Raw genomic sequence first — 25374 nt, forward strand, 5'->3', positions numbered from 1 at the left:
AGTGTGTATGACTGAGGTTTTCTGGTGTTTTTCCAGATACTGTGAAGTGGACTTACAGGTAGACTGGAAGGTCTGTCCTGCTGGCTGAGGCCCATCTCCTCATGGTTGGGCTTCCCAGGGGTCATAGCAGACTGGCCCCTGTTGCCATAGCCCTCCTGTGACACATCCTATACAGACAGAGAAGGGGGGACGAGATCGGAGATAGGGAGGCGGCGAGACGGAGCGTGAGAAAGAGAAGAGGAGGGAGAAGATAGAAAAGGTAAAGAGAGAGTGAGAGTTGAGGGTTTGCAGGGAGAGGGAGAAGTGAAACAGAAATTAAACTTTGGCCTAATCCATTTCTGCTGACATTTGAAATGCCCCCCACCCCACTCCACTCCACTCCTCCCTATGAAGGCATTTATCACGCTTCTTCCTCTGGTTCGGTAAGCAGGACACACACTGGGTTATCCATGCCACTCTCAAAGAACAGGCAGAGAGTGGTGGTCACACTATCCCATAGTCTCCAGCACGATCCGTGTAAAGCCTGTAACTGGGTGTGGGCATGTCTAAGGACAAATCACTGGATTTAAACGCTGCAAGTATCATGATACTGTTTTAAAATGGTAAATACTAGGGCTGGGAATTGCCAGGGACCTTACGATATATTATCACGATACTTAGGTGCCAATACGACATGTATTGAGTTTCTCACGATTCAATACTGAACAAAAATAAATGCAAAATGCAACAATTTTACTGAGTTACAGTTCATATAAGGAAATCAGTCATATTAAATACATAAATTAGCCCCTAATCTATGGATTTCACATGCCTGGGCAGGGGCGCAGTTATTGGTGGGGCCTGGGAGCGCATAGGTCCACCCACTTGTGAGCCAGGTCCTCCCACTGGGGAGACAGGCCTAGCCAATCAGAATGAGTTTTTCCCCACAAAAGGGCTTTATTACAGACAAAAATACTCCTCAGTTTCATCAGCTGTCGGGGTGGCTGGTCTCATACGATCCCGCAGGTGAAGAAGACAGATTTGGGGGGTCCTGGGCTAACATGGTTACATGTGGTCTGCGGTTGTGAAGCCGGTTGGAAGCAGCTTATGGTAGAGAAATTAACATTCAATCCTCTGGCAACAGGTCTGGTGGACATTCCTGCAGTCAACATTCAAATTGTACACTCCCTCAAAACTTGAGACATCTGTGGCATTGTGTTGTGACAAAACTGCACATTTTAGAGTGGCCTTTTATTGTCCCCAGCACGAGGTGCACCTGTGTAACAATCATGCTGTTTAATCAGCTTCTTGACATGCCACACCTGTCAGGTGGATGGATTATCTTGGCAAAGGGGAAATGCTCACTTACAGGGATGTAAACAAATGTGTGCACAAAACTTGAGAGAAATAAGCTTTGTGGGTGTATGGAACATTTCTGGGATATTTAATTTCAGCTCATGAAACATGGGACCAACACTTTACATGTTGCATTTATATTTTTGTTCGGTGTATATGTACAGTGCCTTCAGAAAGTATTCATACCCCTCGACTTATTCCACATTTAGTTGTTTTACAGCCCGAATTCAAAATGGATTCAATATATTTTTGCCCCTCTCAACCATCTACACACAATATACTCCATAATGACAAAGTGAAACATGTTTTTAGAAATGTTGGCAATTTACTGAAAATGAAAACCAAAAATGTCCATATTTTCACAGCGAGTCAATACTTTGTAGATTCACCTTCGGCAGTGATTACAGCCGTGCGACTTTACTGGGTAAGTCTAAGCACACCTGGATTGCGAAACATTTGCTCATTATTCTTTTCAAAATTCTTCAAACTGTGTCAAACAGGTTGTTGATCATTGCCAGTCAACCATTTTCTAGTCTTAGATTTAAATCAAAACTAACTCGGCCACTCAGGAACAGTCACTGTCTTTTTGGTAAGCAACTCCAGTGTAGATTTGGCCTTGTTTTAGGTTATTGTCCTGCTGGAAGGTAAATTCATTTCCCAGTGTCTGGTGCAAAGCAGACAACCAGGTTTTCATCTAAGATTTTGCCTGTGCTTAGCACCATTGTTTATTTTTTTATCCTGAAAAACTCCCCAGTCCTTAACGATTACAAAGCATACCCATAACATGATGCAGCAGCCACTATGCTCGAATTTTTTTTTTGTGGTACTCTGTTGTATTGGATTTGCCCCAAACATAACATTGTATTCAGGACAAAGTTAATTGCTTTGCCACTTTTTTTGCATTATTACTTTAGTGCCTTGTTGCAAACAGGATGCATGTTTTTGGAATATCTTTATTCTGTACAGGCTTCCTTCTTTTCACTGTCAACTAGGTTAGTCTTGTGGAGTAACTACAATGATGTTGATCGATCCATCAGTTCTATCACAGGCATTCAACTCTGTTTTAAAGTCACCATTGGCATCATGATGAAATCCCTGAGCGGTTTCCTTCCTCTGATTCAGAAGGGTTGGGGTTAAATGTGGAAGACATGTCAGCTGTCAGCTTCCTTCCTCTCCGGCAACTGAGTTAGGAAGGACGCCTGTATCTTTGTAGTGACTGGGTGCATTGATACACCATCCAAAGTGGGATTAATAACTTCACCATGTTCAAAGGGATAGTCAATGTTTCCTTTTTTTACCCAGCCACCAATAGGTGCCCTTGTTTGCGAGGCTTTGGAAAAGCTCCCTGGTCTTGGTGGTTGAATCTGTGTTTGAAATTCACTGCTCAACTGAGGGACCTTACAGATACTGTAATTGTATGTGTGGGGAACAGATGAGGTAGTCATTAAAAAATAATGTTTAAACACCATTATTGTACACAGAGTCCATGCAACTTATGTGACTTGTTCAGCAAATGTTTGCTCCTGAACAGTATTTAGGCTTGCCATAACAAATGGGTTGAATACTTATTGACTCAAGAGATTTCAGCTTTTCATTTTGAGAGAAAACAATCTATAAAACATTCCACTTTGACATTATGGGGTATTGTGTGTAGGTCAGTAATACATCTTAAATGCAATCCATTTTAAATTCTGGCTGTAACACAACAAAATGTGGGAAAAGTTAAGGGGTGTGAATACTTTCTGTACGCACTGTATTGCTATTTGATACTGGGATTTTTGGGGGGAAACATATTGCTCACCCATATGTCTGCTGCAGAGGGACAGGAAAGAGCCATGAGAAAACCAGTTTGGATCAGCCATTGAAATACATCGTCAAAAATATCACATTTTTACATTTTAGTCGTTTAACAGACACTCTTATCCAGAGCGACTTACTGTAGTGAGCGCATACATTCTTGTTTCATACCGGGCCCCTGTGGGAATCGAACCTACAACCGTGGGGTTGCAAGCGCCATGCTCTACCAACTAAGCCACACGGGATCACGGTATGGAAGTAGAGATCCCCCCCATCAATAGTAAATACTGGATTCAAATGGTAAATGCTGTGTTTAAATGTTAAGCAGTGTAGTCTCAGCCAGGAAGGCGACTACAACCCACCAAAACAAACTGCCTTTAATCCCAAAGAGCTCAAACATGGAACAGAGAAGGGATGATTTGTACTTTTTTGTTTATGTAAATCATACAGATTAATATGAGCTGGCCTGCCGCCCAGTGACTTAGCGGATATTAAATCTTCTGCGGTTAATTTACTTTGTAGGATTTCCTCAAACGAGAGCAACACCATTTCCTGAGGTAAGCAAATACTCAGGAGGGGGGGGGGGGGCAGTATTGAAAGTATGACTGAGTGCTTTCTATGCTTAGCATACATCTGAAAATGTGCTTGTGTAAACAAACTACATCTACCCAGTAACCCACAGCCAGTTCATCGAGAATCCGAGTGTGTTTGAAATGGGGTGAGGAGAAAAAGTGCAGTTCAAACTAGTGCCGTGAGACTGTTAGCCTGGTGAAATGTTTACAGACAGACGAGGGCTGGCTGGCGACGTTTACTCAAGTGGAGTGCCGTGATAGCTGGGTCACGGCCAGGTCAGCGTTAACACCGATGATATCAGTGCCCTGGTGTGCTCGCTCACACGCCGATCGTATGGAACAGCTGTTCTGGCATGATTATGAACACTAACAGGCAAGAAGGACCAGAGGAGAGGAGCGGGCAGTGTATTGTGTCTGTGCGAGTGCGTCTGGGACGGGCACGCGCGGGAAACACATCATAGTGAAAGTATGCAGCCAGCAAGAGGCCAACTCTACCCCCCAATGTCTACTGGAGTTCTGCATATATGGGGATGAATATGGGTTTCAGCTGTAGATGCATCATAAGCTGGATTTGGGGTTTACACGCATAATAGAAAAAAATAGAGATGAAACTCAGCCGTGTCAGTGGTTTCCATTATTTTAATGTTTCCCGATCATTTGAGATGTTCGTACTGTGTAAATGCACAGAAGTATTCTACAAGCTCTTAGCTTTACCAGGCAGACTGGCAGAGAGCGATATTACTCATAGCTTACACATGAAAGATGATTCCTTTGCTTTTGAAAGGCTTGGCTGCAACAGTAATGAAATATGTTCAGAGGGAATTTGTTTGAAGTACGGCGAGGGATGCATGATGTAAGGGAATTAAACAGAATTCATCCTGTGGCAACAGCATCACAGACTATGGGCGCATCCCAAATGGCACCATATTCCCGACGTAGTGCACTACTTATGACCAGGGCCCATAGTGCTCTGGCCAAAAGTAGTCTCCCATGTAGGGAATAGGGTGCCAGTTGGGATGCAAGCTCATCAAAGCGGCAATGCCGAGCCATGGCCAATCGTGGCAGTAACTCTGGCTGACGGGCACTTTATGCGTTTGAGGTAAAGGGGACATACATTAGAAATGAATGAGCAATAAGAAGTGTAAAATACACATGCCATTATTCCCCAAAACAGCTGTCCTCTGGGTGCTCAAGAATACGTCATAAGCAAGCGCCCTGTTCATCATTTAATCATGATCATTTCGTAAGTATTTGGTAGTTATTAGGATCTCCAATTAGCTACTGCAGAGGCAGCGGCTACTCTTCCTGGGGTCCAAATAGGAAACACAAGAAATAAAATACGTAGCAGTACATTTACATTACAGTTTAGCCATTCAGCAGAGCTACGCACAGCTACTGCATTCATCTCAAGATAGCCAGGTGAGACAACCGCATATCACAACCACGTATCACATATTACTACATAATGCAATGCAAAATACATAAACGTTTGTGTCTTCACAGTCCCCGTCGTCGTCGTGCCGTATTGTGTTCGTTTATCTGGTTTTATTGCTAGCTTGAGTTACCTGGGGTGGCAGAGAGATCTATTTAGTCATGGCTTTATTTAATAATGTGTGTTTCCCAGCCTCTGGTTGAAGAGACCTCTGGTTGAATGTCTTGTGTGGTACCAATGAGTGCCCGAACTGTGTGCCAAAAGCTTGAACAGACAGTTCAGTACCTTCAACAGCTCACACAAAAGACCAATAGTGACACTTCACTTTGAGCCAGGAGAGATTGACATGCATATTACTGACATTCGCTCCCCGTGTACATCGAAGTGTAATACGCGCTGTTCTGGTCTAGACCAACTGCAAATTTTCCCATGTCCTTCTTTGCAGCATCTGACGACACAACTGGGCAGTAGTCCAGGTACGACAAAATTAGGGCCTGTAGGACTGGTCACCTTAAGCAACGCCTTATCATGGGGCAGACCTCTTCCCATTTTAGCAGACATCGAGTCTATATGTTTTGACCATGACAGCTTGCCATCTACAATTACACCCAGCAGTTTAGTCTCAACTTTCTCAATCGTCACATTATTGAGGTTTAGGGTTGTCATCCATCAATTTTATTTTCCAATGATTGCACGTTAGCAAGAAGAACGGATGGCAGTGGTAGTTCACTCGCTCGCCTACGGATTCCTAGAAGGCTGCCTGATCTGCGGCCCCTTTTCGTGCGTCTTTTCTTCACGCAAAAGGCGTGGATCTGGTCCTGTTCCAGTGAAAGCAGGATATCCTTCTCGTTGGACAAAAAAAAAAAAAAGGTTTCTTCCAGTCCACGTCAAGTAATCGCTGTTCTGATATCCAGAAGTTATTTTCATCATAAGAGCAGCAACATTATCTACATAATAAGTAAAAAAATAAGTTACACAAAACACAAAAAAACTAACAAAATAGCACAATTGGTTGGGAGAATGTAAAACGTCAGCCATGTTTCTTCGGCGCCATCTTTGAATAGAGAAGTAATTCCTTAATCAACATAGAGAGACACACGTTTGTTCTACATAGCATATTTCTATCTGAATGTTCACTCACTTCCATGTGCACAAATATACATAGCTTTGTCCTAGCAACATATTTTTCTGTATAACATCCTATTCTCTTCCAACAGCAGAAATATGACATAAACAAGAATATATTAATTATCTGGCCATGTAAATACCTAATCCAGCCTAAATACTTTAGATCTTGCACAGAGACACACACACACAGACAGACAGAGCAAGTGAGCGAAAGAGAGAGGTAGCACAATCACCAGATGGTGCAGCAAAGTATTGGCAAAGTAGTATGGGTTGCACCTCCGTCACTCGGTCATTGCCATTGTTATCAACGTTCCACAGGCACCGCAGCCACATTGGTGTCTAATGACTGAACGAGAGCTACCCACTGGGCAGACGTCAATTCAATGTCTATTCCACTGGTTGGAAACATTTATTCAACCAGTGTATGCCCACTGGGTAATGACTGTTTCACCCAGTGATGTAGTTGAGTCACAACCTCGAGTCCCCTGTGCTCAAGTCCGAGTCAGAGACAAGAGTAACTACATATGGCTGAAGTCCAAGTCCCAGTGCTCGAGTCCTGGTCGAAGTGCTCAAGTCTGAGTCACTGGGTCCACATTAACTCAAAATAAAGTGATTTACCCAGTCAGATATAGTGTAGTGGCAAGAGGGATTTAGTCAATAAATTGCTTGCCATCCCTTTTCCTTTCTTTCTGTGCCACCAAATGTTTGCATATAGGATACTGGTAATGTTATCAGGGCCACGTTCCGTTGCAAAACGTTTTCGAACGTCCATGAAGAGACGTCATTCCTTAAATCAACATGTTAGAGAGACACACATTTGTTCTACATAGCATATTTCTATCTGAATGTTCTAAAATCGTTACGTCCAGCTGAACACGCCCCGGGTTGTTAGCTATAGCTAGCGTGGTAAAATTATTGAACAAGTTGTCGCCTAAACAAGTGGTTTATGGCCCAGTCCGCAAGTAGCCTAGTTTTAGAACAGCCCGCAATATGCTTCATGAATGTAAAAATGCGGTCTCTCAATGCATGACAGAAAGAAAGAAAACGTAGCATCAGTTTTAATGGGTCATGTCTTTTGAATGGTAAGGGCTAGAATCAAGCTGTTTTCACAGAGGAAACAAGGGAGGCTTTGCTACGTTGGCTTCAGAACCTGGCTATGAAATGCAGTGCAGAATTAAGCGAGACTACAAATTCAAAGACCGCCTACTTTTCTATACTCAAGGGAGAGAAACATAGCGAGACGGTTGTTTTACTATTAAACTCAATGCAGCTATTATTTTGAATTTAGTATAGCAGCGTATGTTTAACCATGCAAAGGGCAGCTAATTAGAAGGCTGGTGGTGACTGGTTAGCTACGGAGAAGAAAGGGTCGCCTGCGCAATGGGTCTAATCGGAAGGGGAAACTGTCTGCCCACACTCATCGCTTGCTCCCCCGCAGTTCACCAGCTGATGTAGGTGTGTGTGCCAGGTGTGGAGTTTCCTTCCCACTGCTGAACAGAACTGTGCATCTGTGCTGCAAATAATAATTGTGCTTATCACTGAAAAGTGCTCAATCTCTCCAAAAACTCTTGTCCAGTCCACTTTGTCAGATATATTTACAGAGATGATTGTCTCGTCTTAGTCAACTGAAATGAAATCATTTTGGTTTAGAATTTAAGACGTAAGACCTTTTTAATACCATTTGAAATGCAATTCAATACCAATTGAGGTCTGTGTGCGCCACAACCCTGCTAATATTCCCATTTTATAGAAAACATTTAAAAAATAAAACATTAGCTAGATCACTACCTCTAAATATACACTGAACAAAAATATAAAAACGCAACATGTAAAGTGTTGGTCCCCCAAAAAATAAATACCAGAAATGTTCCATGCACACTAAAAGCTTTTCTCTCAAAATGTGTGCACAAATGTGTTTACATCCCTGTTAGTGAGCATTTCTCCTTTGCCAAGATAATCCAAACACCTGACAGGGGTGGCATATCAAGAAGTTGACAAAACAAGCATGATCATTACACAGGTGCTGGGGACAATAAAAGGCCACTCTAAAATGTGCAGTTTTGTCACACAACACACAGATGTCTCAAGTTGAGGGAGCGTGCAATTGGCATGCTCTTATGGCTGTTCTTACGCACAAGGCAGTGCGGACTGCCTCGACACAGCCCTTATCCATGGAATATTAGCCATATATCACAAACCCCCCCGAGGTGCCTTATTGCTATTATAAACTGGTTACCAACAGAATCAGAGCAGTAAAAATACATGTTTTGTCATACCCATGGTATACAGTCTGATATACCACGGCTGTCAGCAAATCAGCATTCACAGCTCAAACCACCCAGTTTATAAATATATTTAGGACCCGCGTATTACACAGGATAGCCGTGTTTTTCTTATAGCTAGAATCAGAATACTTTCTACAGGAGCGCAGCGTGAAAGGCAGTAAAAGGTGGCTCGCTCATTATCACTGCAGCAGGCCCCAGCGAAGCAGGTACATGGGCAGGGCAGTCGCTTTCATTTGAGGAATTATTAAGATAATGCACTTTGCTGTTTGACCAAATCTTTCAATAGCTAAATGGTTAACTAGCTAGCTAACGAGTGAGCTAACTAGCCAAGCTACAAGCAATGGTTAGAATTGGCTATCCATTTTGTAGCCTACATTACTCGCTGTGCTTTAAATCTGGCAACAGCTGACTTGCAGTGGCACACGTACATCACGCAGAGTCGTAGGCTACATGAGAAGCGCTGTAGCATCTTGAAAAGGGGTAGGCTATAATTTGAGCCGTGGTGGCAACAATTAAACAGCTGCACAACATTGCTGAAACACTGTAGTCATCTCCGGTTAAATTTAGGACAATAAGACATTTAAGGCCTTTCATTTAGATTAATTAATGTAAGGACCCGCGTACACCCTGGTTTAGTTCGTTTTTTTCCTTGGTCTATTTAGTCAGTTATAGTGCCGTCAATCGCCACTGAAAAATAGTTTTTTTGACGAATATTTTAGTCACAATTTTTGTTGACAAAATTTACATTGCTCCATGATACGGTAGTGGATGTAAATCCATAACACCAATGTTTTTCAGCAACAGTTTATGATGAATTATATCAAAAGCTGCACTGAAGTCTAACAAAACAGCTCCCACAATCGTATCCATTTCTTTCATCCAATCAGTCATTTGTGTCAGTGCTCTTCATTCATGTTGAGTGCCCGTCCCTATAAGAATGCTGAAAGTCTTCATTTGGTTTCTGTAGAATAACACTATTTGGTCAAACATTTTTTCCCAAAAGTTTGATAAGCACCGGTATGATGCTGATTGGTTGGCTGTTTGAACAATTAAAGAGTGCTTTGCTATTCTTTGGCAGCGGTACGACCTTTGCCTCCCTCCAGGCCTGAGTGCACACACACCGTCTTCGAGGCTTAAATTGAAGATGTGGCAAATAGGAATCAATTCAAATTTTATTTGTCACATGCGCCGCTACAACAGGTGGCATCTTACAATGAAATGCTTACAATAGTTGCAATGTATTTCACTACCAACCTCAGCAATTTAACATGCAGATTGTCGGAACCAGGTGGTTTGTCTTTATAGATGTTTTCACCTCTTCCATGCTAGCTTTGCAGAATTCAAAACTAGAGCGCTCGTCTTTCATTATTTGGTCCGTTATGCATGAATATGAAGGCTCAGTATTTGTTGTTTGTATGGCATGCCTAAGTTTGCTAATCTTGTAAAAAAAAAAAAACGTTTTGTTATGAACAAGCCATCTGTCTCAATGCTTTTTTGCCTAGAATATCATTTAAGGTACGCCAGAGCCTTTTACTATCATTCTTAATATTATTTATCTTTGTTCCATAGTATAGTTTCTTCTTTTGTTTAGTAACGTGACCTCTCAGTTTACTGTATGTTTGCCAAACTGCTGTGTTGTCAGACTTATTTGCTATTCCCTTTGCCTCATCCCTCTCAGCCATACAATTTTTCAAGTCATCATCTACCCGTGGGGATTTCTTGATGGGCACATGCCTTTCAGTAACCGGACGAAGCGATTTAATGAATCAAGTGCCGCATCAGGCTGTTTTTTCTCACATCTTCGACATAGTAATCATTGCAAAACCTCTTGCATGATCGCTTATACACAATTTTAGGTCCAGTCTTTGGAACTTTGTTTTTTCTAGATATGGTTACTATATTATGATCACTACATCCGATGGGTGTGGATACTGCTTTAAATGTCGTCAAGACATGCGGATAATTTAGTTCCTGTTCTGTTTGTAAATACCCTGGTAGGTTGACTTGAACCTGAACCAGATTGCAGGCATCGGTCACAGCTTGAAGATTCTTTTTGAGTGGACAGCTTGGTGATAAACAGTCAATATTTAGGTCTCACAGAAAATATACCTCTATTGATATCACATACATTATCAAGCATTTCACAAATATAATCAAAATACTGACTTTTAGCACTCTGTGGTCTATAGCAACAACCTACGAGAATAGGCTCTAGGTAAAAATTAAACAGGTACAAAAGTATATTTATACACAGTAAAACGAGTGCAATATCGACATAACCTGAAAGGCTGCTCATCAAGGAAGAAGCCACTGCTCCAAAACTGCCATAAAAAAGCCAGACCACGGTTTGCAACTGCACATTGGGACAAAGATCGGACTTTTTGGAGAAATTTCCTCTGGTCTGATGAAACAAAAATAGAACTGTTTGGCCATAATGACCATCGTTATGTTTGGAGGATAAAGAGGGAGGCTTGCAAGCCAAAGAACACCATCCCAACCGTGAAGCACAGGGGTGGCAGCATCATGTTGTGGGGGTGCTTTGCTGCAGGAGGGGCTGCTGCACTTCACAAAATAGATGGCATCATGAGGGAGGAAAATGATGTGGATATATTGAAGCAACATCTCAAGACATCAGTCAGGAAGTTAAAGCTTGGTCGCAATGGGTCTTCCAAATGGACAATGACCCCAAGCATACTTCCAAAGTTGTGGCAAATGGCTTAAGGACAACAAAGTCAAGATACTGGAGTGGCCATCACAAAAACCAGACAACAATCCTATAGAACATTTGTGGGCAGAACTGAAAAAGCGTGTGTGAGCAAGGAGGCCAACAAACATGACTCAGTTACACCAGCTCTGTCAGGAGGAATGGGACAAAATTCACCCAACTTATTGTGGGAAGCTTGTGGAAGGCTACCTGAAACGTTTGACCCAAATTAAACAATTTAAAGGCAATGCTACCAAATACTAATTGAGGGTATGTAAACTTCTGACCCACTGGGAATGTGATGAAAGAAATAAAAGCCTAAATAATTCTCCCTACTATTATTCTGACATTTCACATTCTTAAAATAAAGTAGTGATCCTAACTGACCTAGGACAAGGAATCTTTACTAGGATTAAATGTCAGGAATTGTGAAAAACTGAGTTTAAACGTATTTGGCTAAGGTGTATGTAAACTTCAACTGTATATGCTAATATGGAATTTTTGTTGTCCTTTTTCTGGGTTGCTTGTTTATTTATTAGTGCTTTTCTGATTGGCTGATCCAAGACATACATGTCAGTGACATTTGCATTTGAGCCAATGGTACTGAGTGGGCTGCCCACAGTGGGCTTCTTCCTAGGGCACACAGTATCAGTGCAAACAGTGGAATTAAACTCTATGGGCATATGATTATTGCTGACAATACCCTCGGACCTCACTGTTAAAGAAATATAGATTAGGTTATAGACAATTCCCATGTCCTCTGTTGCTTATTGTGACAGGGAGAACTGGAGCACTACCAAACCCAGGCAGTCGGTCTCTTAAGCAGAAGCCCAAAAAATAAAATACAATTAATTGCTCTAAAAAAAGTTTGCCTATTTAAAAAAAGATTTGCATCTGACCAGTGTGTGCCTGCCCTGCCTGGTGAATGCTGGTCATTTTACATCCCCCGGTAATTGATATTCTAGCAGGATGAGCATTTTTTATAAAAAAAATAAATAGGAGCTGACACTTAATCACCAATTAATTCTAGTGAATCGTTTGAGAAGAAAACACTTGTCAAGTTGCAGCGGTCTGAAAGGCTGTGCTGTTACCATAGAGACCCAGACAATGAGAGTAGAAGGGCTGCCTGAACGGGTTCAAGACTCTTCTGGTGAACTACAGGCCTACAGCGCATTCGGAAAGTATTCAGACCCCTTGACTTGTTCTACCTTTTGTTACAGCCTTTTTCAAAAATTAATTACATTTGTTCCCCCCCTCATTCTACACACAATACCCCAGATCTGTGCCTCGAGACAATTCTGTCTCAGAGCTCTAAGGACAATTCCTTCGACCTCATGGCTTGGTTTTTGCTCTGACATGCACTGTCAACTGTGGGACCTTATATAGACAAGTGTGCCTTTCCAAATCATGTCCAATCAATTGAATTTACCACAGGTACACTCCAATCAAGTTGTAGAAACATCTCAAGGATGATCAATGAAACAGGATGCACCTGAGCTCAATTCCGAGTCTCATAGCAAAGGGTCTGAATACTTCAGTATATAAGGTCGTTTTTATTTATTTTTTATAGATTTGATTAAAATCTAAACCTGTTTTCGCTTTGTCGTTATGGGGTATTGTGTGTAGATGGATGAGGGAATTGTTTTATTTAATCCATTTGAGATTAAGGCTGTAACGTAACAAAATGTAGAAAAGGTCAAGGGGTCTGAATACTTTCCGAATGCACTGTATATCTAGTCAAATGGAGCTGAGGGAGAAAAGCTACTTTACTTTAAAGCCGACTTTAAGGCCAAAACCATATTTCCTGCAGAGTGTAATGTAACCTCCAGTCCAGCTCCATCACAGCTGATAAAAGGCTCCTTGGCTTGTCTGAGAGTAGCATTAATATTCTCAGTGAAATACCGGGGAAGGCTTGGACCTTGGCAGCTAGCTTGATGGAGGATTTTTCCTACTCCCCTCACTCCCCTCAGTAGAGACCGTTTTTCACAGAGATAAGACACAACAGCCAGGCTGCAGTTACCAAACACACAGTGTGCGTTCCAAATGACACCCTATTCCCTATATAGTGCACTACTTCTGACCAGAGCCCTACACTTTATAGGGAATAGGGTAACATTAGGGACGCGTGCACACTCACTCCTCATCAATGAAAACCCATGTCCGAGAGGGGAGCTTCCCCCCCCTCTTTCTTTTCCTTTCTCCCGGCTTCATTGTATCAAACACACACCCGTTTCCCGGGGTGTCCGCTGACTCATTGTCTCACAAAGGCAACACGCACACAAAGCTAATTAAGGCTGTCGGAGGAGAGAGACTGAGTCACGGGGGAAACACACAGAGCTCAGTACAGACTGCCACTGATAAGCTCTTCATCACTCGCACAGGGTCTAGAATCTGATTGGGATTTGTGGCTGCTGGAACAATGTGTAGGGATCCTATAAGGAGATAACTTAGAAGCGCCCCCTCGTCTTGTTTGGTGGCCCCTGACAGAGTTCACACACACTGTTGTTAGCAGCCGAGCTTCATCATTACAACCCCCAGTTTCACCATAAACACTGGTCTAACAAGCACGCTGGCGGCCATCTTGGGTCTGTAGGTTTTAGCAGGAACCGTGGCAATCGAGGGCAACAGTCATTTCACCTGCATATTTCCCCTATCCTCCCTGTCAAAAACAGTGGGAGCGGACAGAAATTGAAAATGTTTTTCTCTATCAATCTTGTCGTCATCTAAGAGAAAATGAAAATGATACAGTTAGGGGTGTGGGAATAAAAAGAAGCTTAGCAATATGACGGCGCAGCTCGCTGCAGTGCGTGTACCGCTCTCCTCCGATATCACACTGGAAACCCCAGAGAATTTTACTCAAGGTCAATCTCTCATTACTCCATCCAGCCAGCACCACTATACACTCCCTCCCTCCCTCTTCTCTTGCTCGCTTTGTATTTCTTCTGAGGCGCTCTCTCATCAAATGAGCCCCAGGTATTACATCAATATCCCTTTCAAAAACAGGAGACAAAACCCCATCAACTTTGGCATTCCGACAACTTTTCTTCATATCTGAAAGGTATTGCCGGTGACAAAGCCTGTACTTTTATTTCCGCCAACACCTAAAAGGGGGTCCTGAAACATCGCCTTTCATCTTAGGGTCTTCGGTACGCATTAAATCATGAACGTTCCATTTGTTTTGTACGACATCAAACTTGTCCTTGTCATTATGAAAAAGTATAAACACAAAAACGGTAGTGTGCATGACATCGCAGCAGCCTGGTCCAAATAGCAACATTACCTGCTCTATTGTTTTGCACCAAAAAAAACAGCATTTTAAAACATTTATTTAGGATATGTCAATCTAGTAAGCCAGGCAACTAAAAGCAACTTTCTAGACAATGTCTAGCTATCTAACCAGCTCATATAGTTACCAGAACACATCTGACAACATTGAGTTAAACTGTAGCCAATGTTTTATTCACCATAACAGGAAAATTAACACATTACAAGATAATGATTAACAATTATGGCGATCTGCAAACTTACTGTTGTGAATGTGAAGAATTGAAACGAGTGCATTTCTGTCTGAGGAATTTAGAGCTTGCTGTCAGGTTCAGGTTACCACGACAACGGTTGCAACGGGGTCAAAGTTGAAAGCAATGGCTATATAAAAAGCAAATGCCATGTGGTACAAATTTGTCTGTTTGAAAGAGGACCATAGAAACATTGCCCAATACTTTTTTCAGGCAACATACCGCAAATCTTATGTGAATCAGGTAAAAGGGTCAGGGTTTTCCCTTCACCCAAGGACTCCCTGAACGGTAACTCTGCTCCGCTGAATGCAAAGCACTGTGGCTGACCTGCTGCCTCCACCTCAAAATCATGAGCAGCCAAATCGCTGACTCAATAGAACAACCAGAGAGGGTGGACTTCATTAAAGCCACTGGCCCCGTATGAGATACAGGGTCTGCATCTCAAATGGAAACCTATTCAATACATAGCGCACTAGGGTTTCTAGTCGTGCACTATAAAGGAAATAGGATGCCATTTGGGATGCAGCTACAGAGAGGATGGAACAGAGGGAGTGCAGATGGAACAGATACCAGTCCACTCTAATCTCTGGAGAACACTACAGCGCAGAATTAGTTTAATGTATTGCTCTTTTCGTTTTTTAATTTAGCTAGAATAAACAGGGGCCACCCAGGTCCATTAGCTAACAAATGAAAACAGACAATCCTAGTGAACTTGAAACCCTAAACAATGAGACCCAACGCTCCAAAAAGGAAGGTCTCTCCACTTGTGTATTATGCATGCTTATAGAGGGAACACTACTTCGGTTACACTCTCCCACGCCGGTATCAAGGACACGAACTAACCAGTAAGCACTTCCGAAAAGTCTGTCAAACCGAAGTCCTCAAAAACTGCTGCTCAACTTCTTCACGAGCAGGGCATTGTGGGGGTTGAAGTCTTACCTGTTGTGGTGGTGGTGGGCGTGGCTGCATGTAGGGGGGCTGTGTGGGGGTGGTGGGCTGTTGCTGGGGAGGGCTGAAGTACGGGGACTGGCCCTGCGGCTGGCAGTACCCACCCTGCTGCTGCTGCCCCTGATGCTGCTGTCCATACTGGGCTACCATCTGCTGAGAGACACAGTAAGGGAGACCTCAAGTCAGGTATCATAGAAATACTCCTTAAAACATCTCACTGTCAATGTCCACAACTCTGCGAGTCGTTCTCGACCAAAGGCCTTTAGGTCACTATCACTAAGCCATCTTATCAGAGTTCAATAAAGAACACCAATCCCGATTCATATCAGAACTGAATTTGATTAACTACACTCACAATCACCTTGGTGAAGTAGGCCTTAAAAAATCTGCACTCAGTCCCAAGTACGCTAACTAAGTTCTTTACCTTGACTCTGGGGTTGACTAATAGCACTGTGAGAAGTGACGAGCAGGACTTATTTCCAGCCTTGGGACATTACTGTTGTGTTGACGTCGATAATACACACAGCAGCTGCGTCCCAAATGGCACTGTATTCCCTATAGTGCACTACTTTTAAACCAGGGCCCAAAAGTAGTGCATTATAAAAAGGGAATAGGGTGTCATTTGGGACGCAGCCACAGCCTCTCCCTCCTTCGTCTTATGTAAGACGTTTTGGGGAACAGCTGTTATTGGCTCATCCCTCTCTCTGCCTCATCTGGAGTCACTTACATTAGGCAGCAATGTGTCAAAGTCTTTATTATTTAAGAGAAATAAGCCTAAACCATCAGCGGTGAAAATGAGAACGCGGTTTTTGATCAATGTACAGAACAGCAAGAGAGATATCTATTCTAGAGTATACCATCTAGAAAATAAGTTTAAAAAATAACAACCATAACATTTCTGCTAGAGGCGGAATTCAGCTTGAAAGACGTTCATTTTCATTTCTGTGTAGGTGATAAAATGATTCAATGCAAAAGCCGAGCACAACAACACTAGCCGTGTCAATATATGAAATATCACAGATCTAGGAAACATGAGAGGAATGTGTGTCTATGTCCTAAATTGTGCCCTATACCTTATTGTGCACTACTTTTGCCCAGAGTTTTATGGGTCCTGGTCAAAAGTAGTGCCCTATAAAAAGGGATAGGGCGCCATTTGGGGCACACAGGAGCAATCAATGAAATATAGCTGGGTTATTTCCATTTCCTGACCTTAAAAGGCAATTGCTCATTCATAATCTACAGCACCATAGCAGTGTCTACATATGTAGATGTATGTTTTTAGCCAGAGGGAGAGAATTTTCTTGCTCCCCACATCACCGTGAATCTCAGTATTTGAAAATCATTGTTTTTAAATGTCATCGGGCATGACTTTGTTTACTACAAAATATAGAAATATGTCGCCGTCACTGGTATTGTGCTAGAGATAATGAATGAGGTTATAAAGTGATGGAATTGCCCTTTAAGCTCCACACTATGTAGATATAATTTTCTTCTGTTAAAAAAAAAAAACAGCATTTCACTAGATCAGATCGATAAGAGGCCTAAAACTCCCAGATACATAGCTCGAAAACGACTCGCAGAGTTGTGGACATTGACAGTGAGATGTTTTACTATTCAACAGGGCCCATGGTAAAAATAAGTACCCTATATAGGGAATAGGGTGCCATTTGGGACACAGCCCCAGAGACGTGGTTATACGACTGCATCGAAAGGGAGTACAACGACGAGAAGGCCCATATAAAATACATGTATTGTAGTGCAGCAATGAGCGGTCTTACAATCCAATAGCTGTATGCAATGCTCATCGCCCAACCAGCCGTCAGCTCCTTAAGCTCTGAGGGCGGCGAGGCTGTTTTTCCACACATGAGCTCATCACTCTGGAACCGAGACACTGATATCTGGGAGCCTAACTCAACCTCCCCTAACTCGCTGCCGCTCTCCATGCCTCGCTCTCCTCTCCGAGCTGGGAACCCTTTCTTTTTAACAGAGGGCATCACAATCTGTTTTCCCCACGATTGCAAAGATGGTTGTGCATTGACTGCGTGTCAGAATGCGTATTTCCCTCCCTATGGCACTCGCAATGTAAATGTGCCCCGAGAGTAATATTTATCTTGCATAGAACACACAAGCCGACTAGGTAAATAGATTAACTATTCTATAATGGGGTTGTCAGATTTTTCTATTCATTACTCATTTTGTTTGCAGAGGAAAAGTTCATATGGACTGTTCATATGGACTAGCATCTTCAAAGTGCACCTCAGCAGATATTTTAAACCCATAAAAGCTGTCTAAGCCCGGGGTGAGCCGGGGGGGTTCTACTAAGCTATATGGAATTGTTTTAAGAAGGTCATACCAAGGATCATTTTACTATTTGATTTTGAATTTTAAAGACTCCCCCCAAAAAAATATTTGATGAAAAATGGCATTTGGCCTTACTGCTATTAGCCCATACAAACGCATTGAATAACAGATTGAATAACAGATAGTCCCCCCCCCCCAAAAAAACCTAAGGAAGTTATTCTGTCCTATATCTAAGAGAAAGATCAGGAAACATTTGTTATGTTTTAAACCCTTATTTTTGGTATTAAACCATCTCCATATGTACTGTACTTCCATACATTTTCTCAACCGGTACCGGGGGACATTCAGACGAGTCACGGCCTGTGGGAGTCCTAGAGCAAAACAACCGACAAGTACAGTACGTGTTCGTGAGAGTTTCACCTTAATACAGAGGTGTCATATTAGTGTGTTGCCCAAACTGTTCGGGACGCTACAGACAGAAGTTGGAAGATCAGACGAGTCCTGAGACGCTTGCGGGTGTCATAAAGCAAAACGGAGAACACCATCGTGTTTGTGAGAGTCTTATCTTTCCATAGAGGGGTCATAATAGTTTGTATGCCAAACCGTTCAGAGGCTACAGACAATGTTGTGAAAAGACAGATTTTAGGGATGTCTCATGGTCTGACAAACACCGCTCTAGCTCTTGTCACCGTCGACGTGGAAGTGCGACATCGGCGGACGCGGTGGATTTAGACGCATCCAAGGTTTAAAAAAAATAAAACCATTTTTTTTTTTAAAACTGGTCTAGCCTAAACAGATTTTTTAACAGGGATTTTATTTATTAAGCCCCATGTGATTTCCGCGGGGGCGCGGACATCGACTCTAGTGGTTTAAATACTAAATGAATGCAGCTGATTACCAATATGTATAAAGATGGAGGAGGAATAGCTTCATCCTGGTATCACTTCAGTAGGCTTAGACCTAAAAATCAGGTGCTGCTGCCAGTGCCACCGTCTCGCAATGTGGGTCATTTACTAAGAACAGACTGACAGCTACCAAAAAAAAAAAACAGAGGATAGGCACTAGGAAGACCTTTGCTTAAATTAAGTGTTGGTTACTGAGACATTACAATTCCAAGCCATACACAGGGTAATGTAAGTCTCAAAGACATCTTAGCTAAAGTGTGCATGATCTATAATCAAATCAGCATGGCCATCTAGAGTTTTGGCAGATGCAGCATGCTTAATCCTCAGGTTTTTAACGGTCTGAAACACCTTCAGACCCCCACAAAAAGCAAGGACTGATGACACCAGTCCCAAATGGCACCTATTTTCTACCAGGGCCCATAGGGTACTGGTCAAAACTGTAGTTCACTATAAGGAAATAGGGTACCATTTAGGACAGACCAAAGACTGCAGGATGTGAGGGAAGAAAAGGAAAGCCAGCCTGCATAATCGACAGAGGAAAATCAATTCCTAATTATCTTGAAATATTAAGGTTGATCTCTGAATGGCATCTCTAATACGGTCTTGTCTGCTCTGTTGCATCTCTTCTCTCCATGGCGGCCATCCTCTCTCCCCCCCGTTTGGCCACTTGTTCTACGGGAGCGGGGAACATAATCGTTATAAAACAGCACAGCAGGGTACCGGTGGTATCTGACCAGTTGAAACATCCAATTTCAGGCGGGATCCGTGAGGTAATAAAGAAGGTGTCTCAGGGCCATCTGGGGCCCGGTGCAGATAAAAGTCATTACATGCTCCATCCCTCTTGGAGATGGAAAAGCAAGCAGAGCTGACAACACTGACAGAGTCTTCAGTGCAAACAGGAAAATTCTGCCGATTTCTAACGATGTAATGGGTAGTTTTCTACTATCGTTGTGATGGCGGTTCTTTGGGCAACGTCATTTTTGTCATTTTCAAAGCTGGTGTTGTGAATATTTACTTTTCGGTAATTTAGCAGATAGTCGCACTGGATAAGAGTAAGTCTGTATCAATATGGTATATGATAGAGAAAATCGTTGTATTCTCTCATCTTCCTTACAGTAGCCAGCTGACAGCGAACTTATCCTTGTAAAATGACTCACTGGTCTGTTAACTCCGGCTTGTAAAAAGGGATGATTAGCTCAAATTGAGTGAGTTTTTGATTGGTTCTCATATGCACGCCATTTGCATGCGCAACGCCACCCATGCTCCCTCGTCAATTTGCTACGCCCTCACTGGGGGTAAACAAGCCAAGCCAAAGGCTAGCTAACTAAAAGAACAGCGGAGAGAAAAACTGACAGAGTTTTCTAAAAAAGGAGATAGTAACAACCAATTTAGAGATTAAAATAGGAGCAACTTGAAGCAGAGCCTTTGTGCAAAGGCAGGATGTATTGGCGGTCTTTGAGGGAAAGCCTCATTTACCAGCTAGCTAGCTAGTTGTAATCTTCAAGAAGATAGGAAAACAGCCTCCACTTCTGACAATCATGTCCGCGCTAAAAGCTGTGGCGGACAGATGACCAAATCCGAGAGGCAACAGCCCTGGGTCTCAGAGTGGCGGAAGACAAGAATGCTATATGGGAGGGTATATGCGGCCGCTGGTTGGGGACCGCAAGAGCTGTGTTGGCCTCAGTCCTATACAGCGCAAAACAAATCATCGTAATCTTTGTGGATGAAGTCCATACGACCGACAAATGGTATGTACAATGACCTAGAACTGTACTTCGACGGTATAGAACGGCACTGCGATGGATACATGTAATGTCCAAATGGAAATTATAGATGACACACGTGAATGATTGAAAAGTTTTGTATTTGCACAAACATAATGAGTAAATAAATCAATGGTTGTTTGCATGACAGGTCTAAAAACAAATAAAGTGATAAAACTACCATAAACAACTGGGTGACAGGCAGCATAAGGGCTGAATGAGGCACTACAGAAAGTACACTGAACAATAACATCAACGCAGCATGTAAAGTGTTGGTCCCATGTTTCACGAGCTGAAATAAAAGATACCAGAAATGTTCCATAAGCACAACAAAACTCACATTTTGTGAAAAACAAAACAGTTTACATCCCTGTTAGTGAGCATTTCTCCTTTGCCAAGATAATCCAGCCGCTTGACAGGTGTGGCATAAAGAAGCTGACTAAACAGCATGATCATTACACAGGTGCACCTCGTGCTGGGTAAAATAAAAGTCCGCAGTTTTGTAACACAATGAAAGAGATCTCAAGTTGAGCAAATGTGCAATTGGCATGCAAGAATGTCCACCAGAGCTGTTGCCAGAGAATTTAAATGTTCATTGCTCTACCATAAACTGCCTCCAACATCCAAACGGCCTCAAAATCACAGACCACGTGTACCCACGCCAGCCCAGGACCTCTACATACGGCCTCTTCACTTGCGGGATTGTCTGAGACCAGTCACCCGGACAGCTGATGAAACTGTGGGTTTGCACAACCAAAGAAGTCCTGCAAAAACTGGTGGGGTTATGGTATGGGTAGGCATAAGCTACGGACAACGAACACAATTGCATTTTATCGATGGCAATTTGAATGCAGAGAGATAGCGTGATGAGATCCTGCGGCCCATTGTTGTACCATTCAGCCACCGCCATCGCATGTTTTCAGCATGATAATGCACAGTCATGTCGCAGGGCTCTGTACACAATTCCTGAAAGCTGAAAATGTCCCAGTTCTTCCATGGCCTGCATACTCAGACATGTCACCCATTGAGCATGTTTGGGATGCTCTGGATCGACACGCATGACAGTGCGTTCCAGTTCCCGCCAATATCCAGCAACTTCGCACAGCCATTGAAGAGTGGGACAACATTCCACAGGCCACAATCAACAGCCTGATCAACTTTATGCAAAGGAGATGTGTCACGCTGCATGAGGCAAATGGGGGTCACACCAGATACTGACTGGTTCTCTAAACCACGCCCCTACCTTTAAAAAAAAAAAGGTATCTGTGACCAACATATGCATATCTGTATTCCATATGTGAAAGCCATAGATTAAGGCCTAAAGCATATATTTCAATTGACTGATTTCCTTATATGAACTGTTACTCAGTAAAATCTTTGAAATTGTTGCATGTATATTTTTGTTCAGTGAACTTTTACTGGATTAAACTATGGGAACCCTGCACAACCTTTTCTTATATTGTTACCAATTATACATTTATTCTGAATGAGAATTAAGAATCTATAGCCTACTTTTTAAAACAGTCAGGACTGTACAAACAGTATCTCTGTAGGGGTCAAGGCTCAAAATGAAAACCTGCCTTTTGGGAGAGTTTCGGCAAGCTTGGAAAACTGCATTATTTGAAAGAAGATGAGATTACTGATGTTAGGGAAGATGAGCACATGATGTTCAAAAGTGGTATACGGCAACATTATTTGAGTGACAGACATCAGGAGGTATATACAGTGTATTCGTTAGGTATTCAGACCCCTTGACTTTTTCCACATTTTGTTACGTTACAGCTGTATTCTAAAATGGTTTAAATGTCGTCCCCCCCCCCCAATCTACACAAAATACCCCATAATGACAAAGCAAAAACATGTTGACATTTTTGCAAATGTATTATATAAAAACAAAAAAACTGAAATATCACATTTACATAAGTACTCAGACCCTTTACGCAGTACTTTGTTGAAGCATCTTTGGTAGCTCAGGTCTCCTCAGAGATGTTCGATCGGGTTCAAGTCCGAGTTCTGGCTGGGCCACTCAAGGACATTGAGACTTGTCCCTAAGCCATTCCTGCGTTGTCTTGGCTGTTTGCTTAGGGTCATTGTGCTGTTGGAAGGTGACCCTTTGCCCCAGTCTGAGGTCCTGAATGCTCTGGAGCAGGTTTTCATCAAGGATCAGCAGACCAGAGAATCTTGTTTCTCAGGGTCAGAGTCCTTTAGGTGCCTTTTGGCCAACTCCAAGCGGTCTGCTATGTGCCTTTTACTGAGGAGTGGCTTCAGTCTGGCCACTACAATAAAGGCCTGATTGGTGGAGTGCTGCAGAGATGAGAGAACCTTCCAGAAGGTCAACCATCTCAGCAGAGGAACTCTGGAGCTCTGTCAGAGTAACCATCGGGTTCTTGCTTACCTCCATGACCAAGGCCCTTTTCCCCCGATTGCTCAGTTTGGCTGGGCGGCCAGCTCTAGGAAGAGTCTTGGTGGTTAAGAATGATGGAGGCCACTGTGCTCTTGGGGACCTTCAATACTGCAGACATTTTTTTGGCATCCTTCCTCAGATCTGTGCCTCAACACAATCCTGTCTCGGAGCTCTACGGACAATTCCTTCGACCTCATGGCTTGGTTTCTGCTCTGACATGCACTGTCAACTGTGGGACCTTACATATACAGGTGTGTGCCTTTCCAAATCATGTCCAATCAATTGAATTTACCACAGGTGGGCTCCAATCAAGTTGTAGAAACATCAAGGATGATCAATGGAAACAGGATGCACCGGAGCTAAATTTAGAGTCTCCTAGCAAAGGGTCTGAATACTTATGTCAGTAAGGTATTTGTTTTTTATACATTTGCTAGGATTTTCACTTTGTCATTATGGGGTAGTGTGTCTAGATTGATGAGGATTTTTTTATTTAAATCGATTTTAGAATAAGGCTGAAACATAAAATGTGGAAAAGGGGAAGGGGTCTGAATACTTTCCCGAATGCACCGTACATACAAAGTGAGAAAGAGCGAGCGTGACTATATAGTCTGGTTTAGGAAGGGAATGTCTAAGCAGTGTTTTATGGAAACAAGGTGTTCCTCAAGGACTGCAAGAAGTAGTGGCAGAGGTGGTGTAACTAAACAGAAGCCCATGTAGGTGTCTGTGGGGATGCCTGCTCACCTGCCCTTCAGCACAGGCATCATGACGAGACGCATGAAAGACACCTTCCCTCTACATTTTCACACTTCAAAAAGTCATTCCATGTTCGCGTCATGCATTATATTATCCTGCGAAATAGTTAATTATGCACACTTTTCTTTATCTTTACATTTGTACATGTTGCATTAGATAGACATTTTAGGCTGACTAGAAAGATTCATCTCTTTTGGTTTTGTTGCTCATACTTGCTGTACTCTGACCTTTTTGGGCCAGACTATGATCTATTAATTTTTAGGGTACTTCATGCTCATGCATTGCAAAATTAGGGGGCAGGGAGGAAACTTGCCAGAAGTGAACATGGGTAGTACAGTAGTAGCTAGCTGGAATGCATGGGTGATTCATATCGTTGCCCTACTATGTATTCAGAAGACAGCCAATAAAGAAAATGAATAACTTCAGTGGGGTAAGGAAATGTTGAGCCTATAATTAGCTAACAAAAAAAACATACATTTGACTAGCTAGCCAATTTCAAGTTGATAGCAAGCAAGCTAAAGTTTATTAACTGGCTGGCTGTCTATGGGCTGAACAAAGCTAGCTAATGTTAGCTGTACTAGCAAACGTTCGTTAGCTACTTGCTAGCCACAAGAGCATAACGTTTAACAGGTTGCAGTTGCCTAGTGTAAAAGAGTTGTTATAACGTTTAGAAAATGTGTGTGAGAATTTTTGCGCCCTATTCATGATATTAAAAATCGGCAAACAATGTCCGAACTCCAACAGTTTGTTCTAGCTAGCTAGCTAGCTAGCTAGCTAGCTAGCTAGCCACTGTGTGTGCTTGCTTATGCCGGCAGGAAGCGGAAGGGCAATCCTATGTAAAACAATAGATCATGATTCGTACAATTAGAAATGGTAATATCCAACCAGCGTATGGTGTTGCCTTGAAGTCTGAGGGCAGAGCCCCTTCATTATCATCGCTTCGTGCTGACACATCAAAGCAGCCTTTCCAGACTTTCAAGTCAGGGACGTAGAGAGGCTGGTGTTCGGGAGAGCAAGGTTAGTCTTGCCGAGTGAGAGAGGTGCACATTTTGACATACAGTACAACAATGAGTCAGAGGGGTTTATTGCCCTTTAAGAGAGGGAAAATGATTGTATTTGCTGTCATCGTGGTTTCTGACAGCTTCAGTGACAGAGATACTAGCATGGTGATGAGGACCGATGACAGCAATGGACACAGTAAGACCGATCGTGATGTCATGCTGTATTACCACCATCACACAGACTCGGACTGCCAGGAAAAAGTCTGACAGAGGGCATGTCTGTATGCGCACGCTCGTCACGCAAAGCCCTTGCCTTCAGCCAAAGTGGAGGGCATAGTAAGCTATTATCCATTAATATCAAAATGGGTTTTCATTACAATTTTTCCCCCATCACTTGGCGTTGGATCGATAACAGAAGGAATGAAATGGGGGCCATTGTGAAACAGAACAGCAGCTAAGTCCAGGCATTTTACTTCAATCAGCAAAACACTAACAAGTAAAGGATGATATAGCATAAACAGTGTGTGTGTG

General features: G+C 42.6%; 1 protein-coding gene across 6 annotated transcripts in view; it reads right to left on the minus strand.

Annotated features, from left to right (window-relative positions):
- arid1b (AT-rich interactive domain 1B) overlaps nt 1–25374 on the minus strand; it is a 121556-nt gene that overhangs the window by 76162 nt on the left and 20020 nt on the right. For 2 of the 6 annotated variants that reach the window (XM_070446571.1, XM_070446575.1), the window contains exon 3: nt 15708–15869. The exons of 1 other annotated variant lie outside the window; for it this stretch is intronic. In XM_070446571.1, coding sequence (XP_070302672.1) covers nt 15708–15869 — 162 coding nt within the window. Of the gene's footprint in view, nt 1–56; nt 168–15707; nt 15870–25374 lie in introns of all 6 variants that reach the window. 3 more of the 6 variants (XM_070446576.1, XM_070446573.1, XM_070446572.1) reach the window with 3 other exon arrangements.

The sequence above is a fragment of the Salvelinus sp. IW2-2015 genome, linkage group LG14 (genome assembly GCF_002910315.2).
Source record: "Salvelinus sp. IW2-2015 linkage group LG14, ASM291031v2, whole genome shotgun sequence".
NCBI lineage: Eukaryota > Metazoa > Chordata > Actinopteri > Salmoniformes > Salmonidae > Salvelinus > Salvelinus sp. IW2-2015.